This window comes from Lonchura striata, chromosome 10 (genome assembly GCF_050655825.1).
Source record: "Lonchura striata isolate lonStrDom1 chromosome 10, ASM5065582v1, whole genome shotgun sequence".
NCBI classification, from domain to species: Eukaryota; Metazoa; Chordata; class Aves; order Passeriformes; family Estrildidae; genus Lonchura; species Lonchura striata.
The window spans coordinates 10,531,598-10,552,000 of NC_140712.1; the positions used below are offsets into that span (position 1 = coordinate 10,531,598).

The window sequence follows — 20,403 nt, forward strand, 5'->3', positions numbered from 1 at the left end:
AACCATCTAGCTGACTTAAGGCAATCTTTAGGACTCATGAAAGAGTTGGAATTTTCGGATTGACTTTCAGTTGATTTCAAGGGCATCGCTTTACTTGCTTTGTGTAATGGTATGGTTTGATTGATTAATTTTCCCCCTTTTTTATTCCTTTGTGTTTGTATTGTATTTAATCTCAAGTTTGTTGTGGGTTTCTTAATACTTTGTTGTATTATTGCACACATTTTTAAATTATGTGCTTCATGTATCATTGCCTTTTTCAGTCACAGCTGCTTGTGCACTGTGAACAGTTTGCTGTGTAATGGAATTGCTGAAACTGCTCATGGTTGGTTGTGCGTGGTTCTGCATGCACACTTTGCATGATGCTCACATGCTGAGAGAAAGTTTGGTTCCCTCCACTTCCTCTTGCAGAGAGCTGCTGGGAAACCCTCATTATTATGGTTCCCCTGAGGCTGAAGAATTGTCCTCCTCAGTGCATACAAGTTCCTCCATTGCCTCAGATGGAGCTGTGCTTCTTGGATATTTACATAGGGGTGAATGCAGAAAACAGATGCTTGCCTGAGTGTTGCCAAATTTGATCAGGATATTGATTCAGTATAACAGCAAATACAGCTGCCAGAATTCTGTGCTCTGGACTATTTTATGAATTTGTTCCAGGTGGAAATTCACCTCTCTTCCTTCTCTCCTTCCTCTATGGGAAACCAAACTGTGTGTTGGCTTGGCTGACTCTTTCCTTGCTTGCCATTGGTATTTTGTTGGCTCTTTCCATATAGCTTTTGGCGGTGTCTCTAATTGGAACAAATCTAAGTTTGCCAGAAGTACTATTGACACTGTACTTCCCTGCTTTTGCAGTTACTTGTTTTGTACTACTTTATGCTAGGGAAAAGAGAGAGTTTATTTTGCTTTTTTGTGTTTGCGAGTCTGTGTGTGTGTGTTAAATGAGTCATGAGGAAATCATTCAGATGTGGGTTTTTTTCTCAGTTGTACAAATTCATGCTATAGTTAGTTTCATTTTTGCAACAACTAATTATTAAGATATTTATGAAATACCAGAATTAGATACCTTATGACATCCATTTGGGCAACCTAATTGCATTTGTAAGCCCTTAAATGTGTATATCAGCTTATTTTTCTGGATGTTGTATAGTTTTTGTTGCTACTGTACACACTTCTATGACATTTCTGTTTAATTTGTGACACACTCTTGAGTTAGGGCTCAGTCCTAAAGACCTCATTCAGGGTCTTATTCAGAGTAAGGTCTCCACTGGAGTCATAAATTGCAGGTCTTCATACCTGGCAGTATTGTTTCCCTTTAGTTGGCCACTGATTGTTTGGTGATGCACACTCGAGTAGATTTTTAGGAGAATGACAATTAAACAGCATTTCTAAAGAATTGAATACTATTTCAAATTCAGAGAGAAGTCGTATGCAAGTTAGAATCTGATAAGGATACAGAAACCCTAGCAAATATATGTACCATAAAAGTTTAGATGTGTAAATGTGCTCAAAATAGATTTTTAATTCTATTTTGTTGAATAGCATAAAAATTATTTCAGAGTTTTTAGGCTGTTGGCTTCTAGAAGACAGAGCAACCAGAACAGTCTTGGGCAGGAGGACAGTTGTCAGGGATGTCTGGCTGGTTGTCAAAGAATTTGCACTGTTCATACTGTTCATACAATTGTGTTTGCATTGGACAGTTGAAATTGCTATACCAAAGCAAATATTAGTCAGGGTGCCTGCTGGTTGTGTAGGACCAGTTCAGTAAATCCCACTCCAGAGGCACTGGGAAATGGAGGTAGGTGGGACACACATCTCTTTAGCTGTTGATGAATTATATTCTGGAAAAGTGCTACATTTTTTCCATAGAGTTTGCCTGATTGAAAAATATGTGGGTTTTTTCCAAGAAATGAAGTAGCAGAATTACTGTTGAATACAGTGCCCAAAAATAAAGTATTCAGGAGGCTAAGCACAACACTATTTATCATTTCTCTTTCCCTACCCCCTGCTATGAAAAAACAGACACTTGAGTGATAAACTAGAGGGAAAAGCATGCGGGATTGAAAAAGGAATGGGACTCAAATTCTTCACAGCAGCTCACAAAGTAATGTTTTTGCCTGCAAGCCACAGCAGGTACAATAGAACTAAGTGAAAGAAATGAACAGTTTTCTATTTGAAAAGCACTCACTGGCAGAGTAATAAATTTTAAAAAGGCAGAATTAAATGGAAGAAAATCCTCAGTTTACAGCCAGAGGAAAATTTTTATTTATTTTCAGCAAGAGCGTAAATGTGGCTTGAATAAAAATGCTGAGTTACTTTGGCTTCCTATAATGTGCTCTATCAGGGACTTGGAGTAGAAAGAATAAGCCTAAAGAGCAAGAGCCCTAGAAGAGTTGTTTTTGTGATTTTGCTGGGGATCAAGGATGGGCAGACTGATTAATCCAAACTGTCATGTCTTGGCACAAATAATGTGTAATAATTAAATTACATCAGTGAGTTTGCTGGGACTTTGGAGTGAGAGATTCTAAAATGTCTAAAGTACAACCGAAACTGAAATTGTATGTAATTGGTGCCATACAGTGAGTGAGTGAGAATATATATTTAATCCCTGAGGCTGAGCTAATTTACTAATAGATGGATTGTACATTCTAAGAACAGAAGTGCTAGGAAAAAGATGCATGTGCTTTGCTGTTACAATAGCTTCCAGTTTTTAGTGTAGAAATCAAGCTAGGAAATTACGTCCCATTGTTGATACTAGTTTCTTGAAAGAACAGCTCAGTTCTTGTTGCTGCAAGATGTCAGTGATTGATAATTTCTCCATCAAAGGAGATAGGGGTTACTTGGTTAGGCATTCCATAAATGTTCTTTTTGCCCAAGGCCAAACCTGTTAACTTTTACTTTACCTTGTTTGGGGGGTGTCATTTTCAGCTCAGGGTAGGGAGAATATTGGATTGGAGTTCCTTGCTCCAGAGTATTAGGGTGACTTTGCATGTTATGACTTAATCAAATCACAGAGAGGACAGAGGTGTTGTATATACATAGGCAGCCTGAAGGTGAAATTGTGGTGATCCCACTTCCTTCCATGAGCTGTTTATGACTTTCTGGTATTTAAAGAGCTGGAATGTTTCTTCAGGGGAGGACTGAGGTCAGGCCACAGTAGGTGTCTCTAAACCTCCTCTCTTAGGCCTTGGCCAGATGCTGTTGTGGAACACGAGCGAGGCTGTGCAGCCTCAGGAGCAGTCCAGGGATGACCATGAGAACTTGAAAAAATGAGCTTGAGCAGTCAAGAATGAGAGCACTGCTTGCTTGCACTCTGCCCCGTTTGGAACTCAGATTCTGAAGCCTGGACTCTTTCTGCCTATTCCCCTTCACCATGCCTTGGGCCAAAAGAACATTTTTGGAATGCCTAACCAAGTAACTGGCAAGCCAGATCTTTCAATAAGATATGTAGCATTTTCTTACAAAGAAAGGATGTTTCTTACCTCCTGGTGGTACCATCCCACCTCCTTACTATGGGTGAAGTGTTAGGGTGCACCTCTAGCTGACCTTGGAAATTCATATGGAGTTTGGATAAAGAGTTTGAGAACTTACTGAGAGATATACTTGAATATTGTAATTTTTGGGTATTTGGAACAGTCATAAAAACTTATTTGTTTTTAAAGAAGGAAAGCTGTGAATTCCTGCTCCTCCAAGAGGTTTCATCAGGAAATCGCCTTGACTCTCATGAAGGCCAACAGTCATTAGATAAAAAGCCACTGGATATCAGCTGTTTGCTGAACAGCTGAAGTGTTAAGACTCAGTACAGTACTTTGTACAGTACTTTGGTACAGTTTCTGCAGGTTCTGGCTGTAAATGACTCATCCTCTCCTCTTTTGTCCTCTTCTGTGCTGGGAAAGCATGTCTGCTGTTGCTGTGCTCCAGTGTGTTTCTGTCCTCATCACGCACTGACCGTGTGTTCCTCAGTCGTGTACAGCAGAACACACAACTTCTGAGCTGCCTCAGGGACTGTTTCCCTGCACTTCTGGCATGACACTACCAGTTTGTAGGCTGAGGCTGGAACTTACCTGAAAGTCTGGAGCATGCACAGTGTTTTCAGTGTTGTACTGCCCAGTCCCTAACTTGTGCATTGTATTGACCATATGCCATGGTGATGGTCAGAGCTTTAAATCTTGACTAGACACAGGAGAGAAAGGATCACATCCTTCATACCATCTCAGTCTCCTTGCCAATTTTGAGCCCCTAATCTTAAAAAGCATTTCTGAGTAAACCAGTCATAAGTTCTTTTAAAAATATTTGCAAAACACACAATTTTATTTAATCCTAGGTTTTGAAAAAAAAAAACAACCACCAAAATTATTTTTGCTGTTTATTTTCTTTGAAAATAAATGTTCAGCTTGTTTCAAGTCCCTGGCAAGGAAATTTTCAGTGTGGGTTGTTAAGTTTTTGGCAGAGCTATAACAATCTAAAAGCAACAGAGATACTATTGGAAAGCATTTGAAAATATTAGCCATTGCTGTAGTTACCAGCTCTGCTTGTGTTTCTTTCTTGGGCATGAAATTGTATCAGGTCAAGTAGTCTCGAAGGTGGGTACACCAAGATGGAGAGGAAGGACATGAGCCAAGTGTCAGTGAGCAGTGCAGGATGAAGCACAGGTCATGGTGGTCCTTGGGTTCAGAGGAGATTCTCAAGGTATCGAGTTCCTGGGTGCTGCTGCTGTTGGGGTCATGCATCTCACAGCTCTTGGTAGCACAGTTCCAAGTCTAAGAGACACAATTAAACCCCTGGAGGGAAAAAAAAACAAACCCAAACACTTGTTATTGAATTTCAGATTTATTAGAATTAAAGAAATTAATTAAAGTTGTCCCAGGAGATAATAGAGAACACTGTATTCTGTGCTACCTTTTTTGTGAGCAACATAATGGATAAAAAGAAATACATGCAGTTGAAAGAGAGAGCTAATGAGTAAGTATTTTGTGCACATATATATTCTGGCTATGTTAGCTGCTGTTTCAAGATCAGACATCTGTCCTTAAAATATTTTGCTGCTTGAAGGTTTTTTTTCTTTACCTTGAAATGAAGCCAAGTTTTTCCTTCATAAAGGAGAACACTTGAATAAACACAACCCTAGCATAAAGCCAGTTGGGACTAGTCTCTTGGCAAGGGCTAGAGTTCTTTTCACATAGGGAATTATTAGAAAGACAGTGAATCTAACTTCTCCCCTCTCAAGGGTCCCTCACATAGTCTCTATTCTTGACTTCTGTAATACTAAGCAGCATGGAACAGAGTTTACAGGAGAATTACACTGGGAAATTTTTATATATTGTCCCTTATTTTTCAGAAAAAATGAAATATTTCTTTGTTTTAACTTTGAAATTGCGACAGATGCAAGTACTTGTTAACTATGGTATACCCACAGAGACATTTATTTACACATAGCAAGCAGGTAAAACTTATTACAGAACAAAGCTGAGAATTCTGTGTGGCTTAGAAAGGTTTATGTATTCTGGGGAGCAGTGTTGGGACTATGAATTGGATTCTGCAGAAGTTGGCACACATTTGTTTTTCCTACAAAATTGCTTCTAAGAGTTGGATTTTCTGTATGGTAGACCAGGTCACAAGAGTTGTAAAGCTAATAATGTCTGAAACCAGTTCAGACATAATTTCCAGTCTCCTTTGTCTTCATTTATATAAAATGATTCTTCAGTGAGACCTCTTGGTTTCTAAGTTTGGGGAGTAGCTACACAATACAAAACCCTCTACTCTTTTTGCTATCATGAGAAAAAGCACTTGGAAATAAAACCCCCAAGATTCAAGTAGACAGAATTTACTCCTGTATTTCCATTAATTTTTCTCATTCACCCCATTAGTCATCAAACTTGCTGCACAGTCCCATCTTAAGTAATCAGTGAGACATGGAATGACAACGGTACTATCTCTATTTTTATACTTTTATGTTTAAAATGTAAGAAAATGCTGTTGTCAAAATTATTTTCCAAGTATTAAGAGAAAGAACATTATATATATATATATATATATATATATATATTCTTTCCTCTTATTCATCATTGCTGAAAAAATCTGAATACCTGATCCATGTTTAGATGACTACTCAAAAATTGTTTCTTTTCCCTCTCCAGTATATCAATCCAGGAAGTAGAAATGCGTAAAAGACAGAGAACCATGAACTCTCACCTTTGGAGCTGGGGAATGTAAGGGCTGAAAGCTGGCAGATGACAGATGGGACTCAGAGGATATCTCATCACATTATGAACACAGCCAGTCCTCTGTCTCCTATTGTGTAACATATGTCCCTCTCTGGGAAGATAACCTGCCTCAAATGTGGATCCTTCTTTCTATGTATTCTCTGGTACAACCATGTGCAGACACTGCAGTGGCCAAAGAAATGGATGCGTTCCTTGTGAATGCCTTGTGCAGGCTGGATGCAGCTCCAGGAGCAGGCAGTGGCCATGGTGCTGTTGTAGGTACTCGTAGTGCAAACCCTGGGATGTAAAGTGTTTACAGGAACCATCGTCAGATTAAACTTGCTTAAATCCTAGTGGCAGGATTTTTGTTCAAGTAGTAATGATACAAAGGGCATAGCAAATACATGGTGACTATGTGCTAACTTCGGGCAACACAGAGAAAAGTAAAACTCCTGAAATCTGATCTTTGTTGCATATATATCCATCTAATCATTAGGAAGCACTGTATTGCATTCCTTTTAGCTGTTTTCCTGGTTTACAAGGGGCATCTTTGTGTTTGAAATTCAGATGATGTTTGACACAACAAAATTTAAACTCAGATCTGTGTATTTGAATGGTTCTTGAGTCTACAGTGAGGAGACTCAGTAATTCTCAGGTGCCCTTGATTTATCTAGCTTGATTCTCCCCCATTCACTGATAACTAAAGGAAATCCAAGGAAATCAGATTTGAGGTTGCATTTGTGATTGTCCTTGCTATAGCACAAAAACTGAAGAACTTGTGGAATCTAATTGCAGCTCTTTGAACTTCGGTGCTCTGGGAAAAGTTAGATGGGCTATTTCAAAACCCAGAAAAGAACCCAAGTGTCATGGCTGTGACTTTTACAGAGCGTTCCAAAATGGATGATGCTCTGGAGAAAAAATTTCACCTTGTAAAACTGCTTGCAGTTTTCGTATCTATTTTGACCTGGCAAGATGTCAAAAAAAAAAAAAAACAAACCAAAAGATGTTGAGAAGTAGTTCCAGTGAGATAGGGAAATGGTGTTTGAGATCAAGAGCTCTTAAGTGATTCGAAGAAAGGTAGTAGAAGAAGGAATTACTGTCTCTAAACATTTTAGAGCAAACAATGTAGTAAGAATATGAGGGATAGCAGTAGGCTGAACTCAGAAATGATTGGGTCAGTTGTGAAAGTGGTGCAATTGCATTTGTTTGCAAGCATATCAGATTTTTGCTTAACCTGCCAAAATTAACCAAACCTTTAATGAGTTCCATCCTGAGAAAACACTGTGAATGTGTTTGTGGCTCTGCACAGAGCCTGTAATGATATTTAAACCAGGACTGAACTTTTGAAAAATGTGCATTCCTAAAGAACATCTTAAAACCAGTTAGCTTTATTAAAACTATTAGATGTAACAGCCTCCTGCATAGGCACTAAAGTAAGTAATATTCAGAGAATGAGATTAGGAAAGGAAGGCTATGAGTGTTGAAATGAACATAATGCTTCAAAAAAAAAAAAAAGTTAGGAATGAAGAAAGCAAACCAGAGCAGGTTGCTCTGTGTGTGTTTCTGTGTAGGAGTGTGTATAGATGGATGAATATGCGTGTGGCATCTCAAATGCATGGCCTCCCCAGCTCAGGTGGGACTGCTCAGAAGCACACAAGGTGCAGTTATGCCAATGAAGATGACAAGAGAATGGAATAACATGAGCAGGATTCCATAAGCTGAATATTTCAGTCTGGAAAAACAATAACTTGGGTGAGAATGACTGAGTGAAGTCCATAAAACCTGAGAGTTCATGGAGAATGTGAAGAGGAAATTATTGTCATTGTCTGTCTCAGTACAAGATCTCTGAGTCATTGGCAGAAAGTACCCAGTGCTATTCTCAAACGAAGATGATGTGGCATGTAGTGGAACTGACTGACACAGGAATTAGGCACATGCAATTTCAGGAAGGAAGCTAAGCATATTCAATAAAGGACTACTAAATGATAGAAAGACATTATGTTTGACTGAGGAAGTCTTTGTGCCTCAAAGTAAAAATGTAGCCTGGAAACATATTCTGACAAAATAGCATACATTTTTCCTAGCTTTAGGATCACTCTTATGGACCCATTATTGGTGCCTTTGGATAATGGACCTTTTGATGTGACTTGCAAGGACTTAATGTTTCTGTGTTCTTGTAATATGATGGGAGAGTTTTGGTGATTGAGTCTAACAATTCAAAGGGCCTTGAGATTCTTCTGAAGCTCTTCATACTTTTTTTTTTTTTTTTTTTTTGCTAACCTGAATATCTTCACATTAGCTAGAAAATACTAAGAGTCAGGAATTTCTAGAACAAATTAAGGATGAAGTAATTATTGACACAATGGTGAAGTTGAACGTGCTTTTCTGAGGAGGCCATAAGACCCCATTTTTTTCCTTATTTATAAGCCAATCAAAATAGAGAAATGCATACAGTTTTCTATTACTCAGGGACCTCATCACTGGTGGTTTGCACGTCTTCTCTCTGATTAATAGAAATAAAAATATTTAAAGAGCTGCAGCACTGGAATATGTCAAAATACTGAATGCAGAGTATTGCTTATACCTGACCATATGTCTTGATCTGGCAAGTACTATGAAGCTGCTAAAATACAGAAAAATGTTGAATATTTACAAGGGAATTTATTTTAGATCTTAAGTAATAGGCAGGTCAAATCACTGTGAATTCTAGTATTGCCTTTTCATGTCTACTTTAAGTTGTTTAAAACAGCTTAGTTTAATAGCAGCTTTAAAACCCCCTTCAGTTTCAGGAATACCTCTTTTGTAATACAAGCTGCTAAATCTAACCCCTATGCAAGTCCTGTTAAGTCCTATACACAGGAAACTGAGGAAGGAACTTGGTGCATTCAGTGGCATTATCTAGAGAAAGATCATTCTTAAGTTTTGGTTTTCTGTGAGAAACCGCTTCACTCTTGTCTAAATAGGTTTAGAAGTCAGGAAAAGGTATTTTGGTCTATAATTCTGAGTTACAGGAAAATCTGCATCCTAAGAATTGGACTTGATCAAGGCGGAGAACAGACAAATTATAAATAATCAAATTCCCTGTTTTCTGGCTGCAAAAATGTCACTCAAAACATAAATTCCATTATTTGATAGTGTTTAAGCATGACAAATGATGTAAACTGGTTTGTCCCATGTAAGAAGTCTATTAAAACACATAAAGGAGGGATTGGTTTTGTCTAAAAATATACTGTTCTATATAACTATTATCTTTATATGAATCATGCTCATTGTTATAGAAAGAGGCATGATTTTAATGAATGGTTTCCCAGAACTTTGTTCTGCCCCTCTTTACACAAGCTCTACAAGTAGGGATGAGGTGCTGGTGTTCTCTCATTTCAAGTCTGTTACCACAAACTCCCATTGTAAAAAGAAAACTCATCTCTGCAAATAATTTCTCACAAGCAGGTGAAGATCACATAGTAGGAAAACCTCCTGCTGCAGTACAAACCAGAAGTATTTAGAACAGTGTTTTAGTGTGTTGTATAGACAAGGATTTGTTTGGGCAAAACTCCTTTAAACCCAGGAGCAGTAAACCAGGGTGGAGAATGTGAGCCAAGGGAATCTACTGCACACCTTGGTTGCAGGATTATCAAGGAAGAGCTTGAACAGGTAACAGAGTAGCTGCTGGAAATACTGTTTCATATGATAGTAAATGTATTTTTTTTCTTTTGATAAGAAGGGATGTTTCTGAACAATCAGCATAGGACTGTGGCACAAACCTTCCAGCAACTCTGTGTTCAGAAGCAGGTGCTAGTTAAATCCAGTCCTTGCTGGCTGAAGAGCAAAGGATTATCTCTTTTTAAGATAAATCTAAGAGGTCTGATAAATGCTCAGGGCCACATGAGATTCTGAAGAGAAGTGATCTGCAGCTCTGTGGAGTCTTCCACAAAGAAATGTTCATAGGTATTTGTTGTATTCATAGGAAATGAGTGTTCCTATTTCTGCCAGTTGTGATGTGGTCACACGCCTGGAAGGAGCTTTATGTGCCATCACATCTTCTGCTCTTGTGGTCTCCTCCCTCTTATATTTGCACATTTCCTCCCCCTACAGCATTGATGTGCAGCCAAAAATGCAGATGCCTGAGTGTTAAATGGACTTTGTACTTAACTCATGTAACAGGGCTAGGGTGCACTGCCTCCTTTCCTAAATTCTGATCAACAGGAGTACATAAAACTCCAGAAAATTGAGATTCCATGTGTTTTCCAAGGCATTTGCACAACACTCCTCCCCTGCCCCCAACTTGATGTTTAAGAGCTATTATTTTCAATAGGATAGGCAGAACTTTAATTTTTCAGTCCTGCAAGTTCAAATAGAGCTTTGCAAGAATAAAATTATAAAGTAGAAAAGTTGAATCTATAAGATTCCTTTGAAAGACTCCTTTGCAAGTATTTGCAAGTATGCATTTACAGCTGCTTATAGTGAGAAGATAGCATCTGTATTTGTGTAAATACATAAATTGTGTGTATTTGGGTGAATCACCCATATTACTTAAAAGGATTTAATTGGGGTGCTACTTAGCTCTTTAACACCAAGGATGGAGAAAATAGAACTGTGTTGAATGGAGGCTTCCACTCCAGGCTGTGCCAATGGAGGTGTCTCCTGCACTGTGGAGTGGGTGCTCTGCCACTTCTGATTTTTCAGAAGAAACAGATTGTATTTTTGCCTCATTCAAATAGCAAACTGGACTGGTATCTTTTCCATCTCTTGTTCCTAAAGGGCAGGACAAAAACAGCATCAAAAGACTGGCATGCCAAAGTAGTTCCTTTGAAACAATGAAATAGTTGCCATAGAAGCAGTGACTCACTGCTGTGTGGGAGAGGGGAGTGTTTGCCTGGAAGTGGCTCAGGAAGCTGTTCTGAACACCACTCATAACTGAAACAATTTGTGTTCTTCACTCTCTTCCTCAGGTTGGCTTCAAATGTTATTACTGTTTTTTTCTGCTCCTTATAACATTCATGAACCAGAAAATAATAATGGCAGGTATTGTAAAGCTCAGGAAAGAATTAAAAGGCAGAATTTTGGGGTTGGCAGGGAGTCAGTGTGTGGCATTGAGGAAATAGCTCCAACTTTGGTGAGGTTATATGGGGTTTTACACTTGTTCTCTGAAGTACCACCCTTTTGAAGAGAATTGTGGAGACCTTTCATTGAATCCTGAAATGGCACAGTACTACTTGCCAACAATAATATGAGATATGATCGGAGTGGCACTGACATGCATTAGCTTTAGCCACTTAGATAAGAGGTGTTTTATAAAGGCAAAGAGTTGACATCAACTACGTGAATTGTATTATTTTGTTTAACTGTTTCTTGTCATTGCCAACAAGGTCAGTTTAGGCTAGATTTGGAGAATCATTTAATGAATTTTCAGATTGCACTGTTACTGAATTCAGTACATCTGTATATTCAAGCCCTGTCTGCAGTTTTGAAGGCTTTACCCTTATGATCTGCATCATAAATATGCACTTTGTATACAAATTTTAGTAAAGAAGATACCCTTCTTAAAGAACTATATTGTGTGGAGCTGCTATTTGACCTTAGATATTGAAATGGTTTTCTGCTTTTCCAGTTGAGTTGTTTAAATAGAAGCATAGATTTTGCTTATTCTTGCTGAATCTGGGCTATCAAGTAATCTGGCAGACATGAGTGCTTTGTTAATATGTGATCTAGGAATATTTATTTCAGATTATTTTTAGTCTGCTTTTGTACTAGAGCAGCTTTAATATCCTTGTGGTTTTAAATTTCCTGAAGTGAAAAAACAATTAGTGCATTTTAGAGGTGCATATATTATTTGGACCTATTGTACCTCTTGAGCATTAGAACTTTTAGGGTATGGAGCTTCTAGTTGTAAATTTAACATTCAGATAACAACAACAACAACAAAAAAGGTCAGCCTTTCAATTTGAGGTATTTCTGGTAGTTTTTTCTATCATAGTATGTGAGCAATCTGATCAGTTTGAAAGTACAAAGCCTCAGAACTGAAGCCCCAGGACCCTGGATGTGCTTGTGAGTGTTCTAGCAGCAGGTATGTATGGGAGCAGCCTGGCCCAGGGTCCAGCCATGGTGAAACTCCTTCTGTGTGGGGCCATGTGCCTGTGGATTCAGTGCCAGAGCCTCCTGGGAGTGGATACAACAGATTCCTCCTAACCAAGGCAGAAGTGAGAGCTGCTGATGGAACTGTACGGGATCAAATGGGGACATGTCCACAAGCCCTGCACTCACTTTCTAGAGGTGTGTTTGCCAAAGGAATGTACATATTAGGATTATTCTTCATCTTCTTTACTCTTAAAAGCTGCTAACACAGCTACTTCAAAACACTTGAGTAAACTTCTTTAATAAGCTCTTTGTAGAGTGAGGTCTCAAAGCTGAATAGCTCTCTTGACTTTGATGGGTGACAGACAGCAACTGTCTGTTTGTATTTCAGGTCTTTGGGGGTTTAGGCAGATTTCATAGACCCTAAATTGGGTTTGTGTATGGGAGAGCTACAAGTTCCATTTAGAGCATCTTCCCTCAAAACAACAGGAGAGAAGTTGTTTTCCTGTCTGAGGTATCAGTGTGAGATTCATACTTTAGATTTTTCAATCCTTTTTTATTAGCTGTTATTAGTTGATATCTCTAAGACCATCTTTTCACATTATTACTTTTTCTGGATGACTTTACTTTTTCCATTGTAACAAGAATAAAACCTTTTTTCTCTCAAGTAATTTTCTAGCCAGTAAGAAACTATTGAATATCTTGGTGAAAGAAAGAGTCTTTATATGTCTTCACATGAGTAGCTTTTTTTTTTTTTGCTAAACTGGTGCATATCCACATACTATAAATGTAATTTAAATTCTAAAGGTTGTCAAAAATCAATAGCTTACTTCTTCTTACTGTCTGAAATTTATCTGACCAAATGAAGTTCAGCTTAAAGCACAGATAGGTAATGAAACCAACTATTGTGCAGGTAAAAAAATCTGTGATTAATTAAGTGGACCACATCTGGATATGACCACAATCTAATCGTGAGGGGCTGTAAATAGCATCAAAGATTTGTGAGTGTTAGGTCTGTGGACAGCAGGAAATATTTGAAAGCCAAAGCAGGATCAAATGTTTGGGTAAAAATTATGGTTATAGCTAACCACAAATCAAGTGAGAGCCATTAGAATGTTGTTTGTTATCCTGTGGTCGAATGTAAATTCTCAACATTGCTCCTTTGATTCGTAAAGCAAATGAGGGTTAGGCTGTGACCTTGAAGACATGTGAGAATTGAAGTGAGACAAGCAGGCTCTGCTGCCTTTCTTGTTCTCTGCTCTGGGAGGTTTTCTGAACTATGAGGTTTACCTCCTGCTCAAGTATAGCCATGGCTACTCATTGCTGAGCAGCCTGTTCAGTTTGTTTCTACTGAAGGACATCCACCACCAAACCTTCACTGGTGTCTGTACACATGCAGTGCCTCCTACAGTAAAATGCTGCAAACATGGGCTGTGCTGGCATTTCCCTGCTGTGCTGTTAAAATGGCACATGCTGGCTAGTACTCTCTAGCAGTCATAACATCTTCATTGGTGTCTCATTTAATACCCTTCACAGACACAGAAATGGAAAGAATTATGTTTATCTAATTGAAGGAGTTAAGGTCATACATGAAGGTCAAAGATTCTAACAGCAGCCAGAGAAAAGTAGTAGTGTTATGCTCAGCTTCTTCACACATTGAGGGGAGAGCCATCTAGCCAATCTCTAGGCAGACCTGCTTAGACTTCAGAGGAAAAAACTCAGAAAAAGTAGTGTCCTTCCTAATAGAGAGGAGAGAGACTTACCAAAGGCAAGAAATAAAAGTTGGGGTGAAAATATCAGAAACTGACTGTCTGGGAAAGGAATCTAAGTCCTCTAATGCAAACTGTAATTCTGAAAGATGAGGAGCCAGAGCTTTCAGATGCCAAAGCAGTATGTGCTTCCTTGTTCCTAATTTGCTGTACCTCCTGCCTGGAGGGAAAGGATTACATGAGCAGTATGTCTGTAATACCTTACTGTCAATACCTTATTGCCAACTTCGCCAGTCTTAATTTCTCCAGTGTGGCTGTTAGACACTGAAGGAGACTCTGAAGGCCTTGTTAAAGTCAACGCACAGAATATTAATTTCTCTCCATTAATGTGCGGAACTTGTGAATTGCAAGTTCAGACACAATTTGAGCTTGATACATCCATGATGGTTTATCTCAGTCTTCTTTTTTGGGGCTTTTTTTTTTTTTCTTTTGTCCTTACTACATTTGGAAATGGCTTCCGGGAGGGATTGGCTCTGCAGTCTTTCTGAGGGCTGTTAGGGTGACCAACCTGCAGGTGAGCCTGAGGTCCTCTTGCCCTAAATGAAGATGGATGTGGCAGTTACGTTTGAGGCATCATTGCCAATCACCATGACCTCATCTGGTCCCAAAGATTTGTATACATAAAATTTTCTCAGGTGCTTCCTAACTTGATCTTTCTCATTTTCCCAAACTCAGTGGAAGTGATTTAATTTTACACAAAAATTCACGTGAATGAAAAATTATATACATACTTCCATTTGACACAGTTAAATCCAAAAGTCTTTTACATTTATTAGTAAATTTTGCTTTGTGAAGACCATGGAATTGATAGAATTCTGCCCTGTCAAATCCATAAAGAGGCTGACTTCTGTGACTTGGCAAATTTCCAGTTGATGTCAACTTTGAAGTCAGTGAGGATTTCTTTGGAGGAAAGATATGAGGATTTGGATTAAAATATTTATTTATGATTGATAAGTGAAGTCCACCTGGTCACCAGACAAGGAGAACATATGATACAAGAAGAAACAGTTTGAGATTTCTTTTCAATTTCAGTTTAGTAGACCATTTAATTTCATTCCAAAGCAAAAGAAATCCTGGGCTGACTGAAAAATTTAAAAGAATGTATTACTGGTAACAAAGCAGCAGGAGTTGTTACTCATGTGGTAAAGGCTAATTTGAAAAGAAATGCTTTTCAAAGAAAGAAAAAATTTCATGTTTAGGTGTAAGAAATTAAATTTTGTTGTTGTTTTGCAAAGACCTACATTTTGATTTCATGAGGATTGTAAGTGCCACCTTGTGGACATCATTACTCTTGTAGCTCATTGTAGGACACCATAGTGAAGCAGAATAATAAAATTTAGTTTCAAAATCTCTAACAGAAATTAGTTATGTTTTCTTTGAGGTTTGGGAGATTTTGATTGATTTTCCAATATTGCTGTTGATGTGCTGAGGTGGAAGAACACACTACTTCAATGTCTGTAAATAAAGCCAATACTTGTCTTACTGTGGAGTCCTACTACTTCATGATATTTGTAGTTCTTACAGGAATTCCTTTGTTGATCACTCTCAGATCTTTCTCCTGAGTAAGCTATCAATGGATTACTGTGGGAGTGAAACCCCAGATGTCTGGTATTCTGACAAACTCCTTATGTTGTGACTCCCGATGTCCTTGTGTGAAAGTGGCTGGATAAAATGGTTCATGCAATGTCAGGAAGTAGCCTGTGCCATTTTTGGGGGTGTGTGTGTTGCAGGGGTTTTGTTGCTGGACATCCTGGCCCTGGGTAGATAAGCTATGCCATGTTTGTAAAGGGTTTGGGGAATGTCTTGTCTCCAATGCGTAGGTTCAGTGATGCCTGAGGTGATACATAGGTACAGCAAGCCCTGAGTTGGGCATTTCTACCCTTTTCACAAATAAAATCAAATTTTATTTTGAGGAATACAGAGTTTCTAATTCCATGCAGCTGATTTTCTGCTCGTTAATAACTTAAAGGTATTGTGATAAGATATATTAAATATCTGCTGCTTATCTTAAAGCTGTCTTCTAAGGATCTGCAGCTTCCTCGCTAGCCAAATCAAACTGAAGCCTGTACTCTATAAGTAAATCCCGTGTGGTTTGTCTGTATGCTGCTTAGCTGTCAGCCAGTCACAAATTCCTACTTATCTCCAGGCTATACTTAGGCCACAACCAATATCAAAATTCCAGGACATTAAATCTCTTCCTTGGCTTGCTGCTGAAGTGTTTTCTATGTTGTCACAAAACAGAAGCTGATTTATCTCAGATAAGTTGTTTTTTAAACCGTTAGAAAAAACAAAACTGTTAGTGTTGTTTGCAAAAACAGTTACATCCCCGGTCACCCAGGATTCCTTTAGCATCTCATCTTAGGGAAGCTGTTTTATGGATTTTACAAATCAAGATCAGTTGGATGGGGATTGGAACAATCTGGTTTAGAGGAAGGTGTCCCTGCCCATGGCAAAGGGGCTGGAACTGGATCATCTTCAAGGTTCCCTTCCAACCCAAAATATTCTGTGATTCTAGGAAATTATTTTGTTTTAAACTGTCCTGTCCAGGTGTGTGTTACTAAGTGGATTGAAGGTTTTCTACTTGATGAACAGGTGGGTTTCTTCTCTAACTGTCTAGATGCAGTATAAAGATTTCTCTTTATACGTCTTTTGGTGAGAATAGGCTGAGTGCTCACTTTTAGAGGAGATTGAGACAAGACTATAGAGAAAGTAGTCCTGCTTCTGTAGAAAGCCTATTTTGAATTATAACAAAATCAAAGCTCTCCACCTCTTTCCTGAGTAGCAGCTGTGGGAACTATGTTTTTTTGGCTTTGCTTTCAGCTGAGGAGTATGCAGTCAGCATGATCAATGCATTACTGCTTGTGGTGTGTTCTTGGATTTTGCCTGGCAGGATGTAAGAACTGTTGGCTACCTTGAAAACACCAAGTCTGAGAACCCTTTGGGTTTTATTGCTTTTTTCCCTATAGAAGACATTGCTGAAATGCTAATTCACAAAATCATTTCAGAATTGATTCTCCTTTGAAAGTCATGATATTCTCGGTTGTTGTGTCCAAAGTCTGCAGTTATAAGATCTTGGAAAAAGAAATCTTACTTTATTTTGCAGAGCATTGGCTGTGACGACTATCTGGGTTCTGACAAGGTGATTGACAAGTGTGGAATATGTGGAGGGGACAACACTGCTTGCAAAGTTGTGTCTGGAGTTTTCAAACACACGCTAACAAATCTTGGCTACCACAAGATAGTGGAAATTCCTGAAGGAGCTACTAAAATCAACATTACTGAGATGTCAAAGAGCAACAACTATTTGGGTAAGTTGCATCTCAGTGAATGAAGAATGGTTTGTGTGCTAGTGCAATGGGGTGGAGGTTATGCCAGGAAAGGCCCTCTGAGCAGTGTGAAATTAATGTCAAGAAGAAGGGAGGAAAGAAAATAAATTGTTAAACAGGTGTTTTGATCAGAACTAACTGGCTGGTTTTAATTCTACATTGATCTTGCATGACAAACATTATAGACCTGTTACAGTCTATTTCCCTGCCTGTCTGACTTGGCTTTAGTTTCTCCTTTCAATCCGTTCCGCTGTGCTGTTTCCCTTTCCCACATCATTAACCTTCTCTGATCAGTCAAGAATCCAGCCAAGCAGATGCTTGTGTATATAAAAGGCTGCTTGAGTAGAAAAGAGCATCTTCTGATTGCCAAAGAGTTTCAGTTCTTTTAAAGTGAGATAATTTGATATTGAGGAGATATTCAGAGAATCCAAGGTCTTTGTACAGTTATTTATTCAGAAGCAGGTCCTTAATTCAAAACCACGGAGGATCCTGGAATATTTATAGTAACATAACATTTTAATGTATACTTCTAGATATGTATAGTGGGTTTCAAATTAGAGATTATGTGGAATTTATACCAGATCTATATCAGTCTTATGTGTATTTATGAACTATTGCATTCCCCACTGTAACCTGTAATGTTCCCAGGTTACAAAGCCCTTAGTTTGTCTACATTTGTGCATGTTTTGTAGGTAATTCTGATGAGTGGACTGGAGAGACAAGAGTTACTTATTATTTATAAAATCTACTCCTCACCCTTCGGTTTTCTCTTCACCATCCTTAGATCTGTCTTTAAAATCACTATTGCAGATGATAAAATTGGAGCCACCTGAGAAATTCTGTGCTAGCTTGGTGTGGTTATTGCTAGAAACTGTCTAGCTGTACTAGAAGTTTCAAATGCCAGTCCTCTTGTTGGACAGCCGCTTTATCTCCCCTCTGGTAGGTAAAGCATCTCAGCTGCTGCTCAGGTACAAAAAAAGGAAGGTGCTCATTATGGAATTGCTTTTACTCTTTTCTACTTTCTTCCCCTTAATTCCTGCTGAAGCTGAAATGAATTCCACAGAAAAATTGCCTGTAGATTAATATGAGGAACAGTCTGAACTGGAAAGTGTGTTCCATAATTTTACCAAAAATTTACTTCAAAATTGAAGAAATAGTATAAGCTACCCACAGTCCAAGAAAGCCAAATGTTTTGAACCTATTGTCTGGGTGGTCTCTGTTCTTATTTGTCCTGGTTTCATCCAAATGAGGTTTTGATACATTATATACCAACATACACCAGCATTTGTTTTTTTTATGAGAACATCAACACTAACTTAATTGATGATGAACTAAACCAATCATTCTTTCTAAAGAATTTCCATGGATACGTACACATTTGGTAGAAAATGGGTGAGAACATAGCTGAATTGGCAGTACAGTGAAAGTAGTCACATTACTAATATATAAAATCATGGAGTTGAATGTAATTTTTCTGTCAGATTTATGTGCCAGCATCTGAAAACAGCTGACAGAAAAACTCCCTTAACTATATTAAAATGTCCTGAGCCACTTGAACATTTTTGTAATGGGCAGGACAGAAAGAGAGTAACATTTTTGTTCGAAAATAACCAGGCTGTTGGCATGTATGGGAAAGTGACAGAGTTTTACTTTCCCATGCTACTCCTTAACTTCTTATGCCCTGAGCTCTTGGTTTATGCTATCATCTTTTCTTTCTCTCTTTTTTTTTTTTATCCATTTCATATGTTTTATTTAAAAGTGCTGGTATGAATTTAGTCTGCTAAATTTGCCAGCTCCCTCCCATGTTAGGAATTCTTGAGGATGTAATTCCAGCCTAGAAGAATTCCAGCCACTCTGCTTACATTGTTACACAATAAACTTGGTTTATTAAAGCAGGTGTGTTACACCAGGACAAAAATGAACATGTTCGAGCAGATCAGAAAGCTGAAAATAAGAGAAAGGCTTATCAAACAACTTATTGGACAAGTGAAATGGTAATTATGAAGTTGGTTTCTTGGCATATTGGATAAAATAACATTCAGAATTGAAACATTTTTATAGTACACGTAACACTGGTGGAGCTGGGAAACTTGAAAACTCGAACTGTTTGCTCTATATTTATGGTAATAAGCAGAAGTCTTGAACTTTTAAAATAAAAAAATTAAAATTGTTCTTATGCTGCAGCAGCAATGAGAAAATTAACCCAGCAGCCATTCCTTTAAGGATGTAGCTCAGTGCTTTGCAAAACTGAATTTTCAATACCCTATTCTGTCACAATGCAGTTGTAGCCATCAGAGCTGCTTGTAAGGACCATTCCCCCTTTTTTTTTTTTTCCAAGGCGCATCAGTTGGTTGCTTTTGGTTTTTCTTTCACTTTGTACATTTTCGTTTCTTCAATGCAAAATTGGAAGTCAGCTCAAGGTCATTAAGATTTTTTTTTTTAGGAGATGATGGCAGGTGTTCCTAAGTGTCAGTTACTCTGTTTTTCTCTGTTTGGGAGATTGTCTTGAGTTCCATGTGGTTTCATTAAGCAGGGTTACCAAGCTCAACACTTTCCTCTAAAGTACTAAGCAAGTGAGCAATCAGGAGTGTTCACAAGGAGATATTTCTTTAAAATCAGGAGGTGCTGGAAAAAGCAGGCAAGAATATGATTTTCAAACTTGGCTACAAGTCATCCAGATGTTTGAAAGCTTCTCCATACTGCTTTTGTGAACTATTTTGTATTAGTCTATTGCTCATTTTTGTAAAGCCCTCATAAAAAGCACAGTTCTAACATTTCTGCTGAATATGATTCAGCTTACTGAGTTTTCTCATTTTGAGGACTGCATTTTTGGCTTTTGCACACAAGCTGGAGTGATTCCAGAATAACATTTTTAAGTTCTTGCCACTGGAAAACAATAAACTTCTGTTAAAAAGAGAAAGTATGACAGTGCTTTAAAGTGTTTCTGGAATGTTATCTGGGTCGTCAGAATATACAGATTAAAGGAGATGGGCTAATTGGTTGTTCATGGAATTCTGTAATTAACTTTTAATAAAATCC

The 20,403-nt window shown here is 38.2% G+C and overlaps 1 protein-coding gene across 3 annotated transcripts in view; it reads left to right on the forward strand.

The window, feature by feature from the left end:
- The window catches only part of THSD4 (thrombospondin type 1 domain containing 4), a 241,699-nt gene that overhangs the window by 164,784 nt on the left and 56,512 nt on the right, over positions 1-20,403 (forward strand). For all 3 annotated transcript variants that reach the window (XM_077785884.2, XM_085588694.1, XM_085588695.1), the window contains exon 8: positions 17,142-17,346. In XM_077785884.2, coding sequence (XP_077642010.1) covers positions 17,142-17,346 — 205 coding nt within the window. The remainder of the gene's footprint in view (positions 1-17,141; positions 17,347-20,403) is intronic.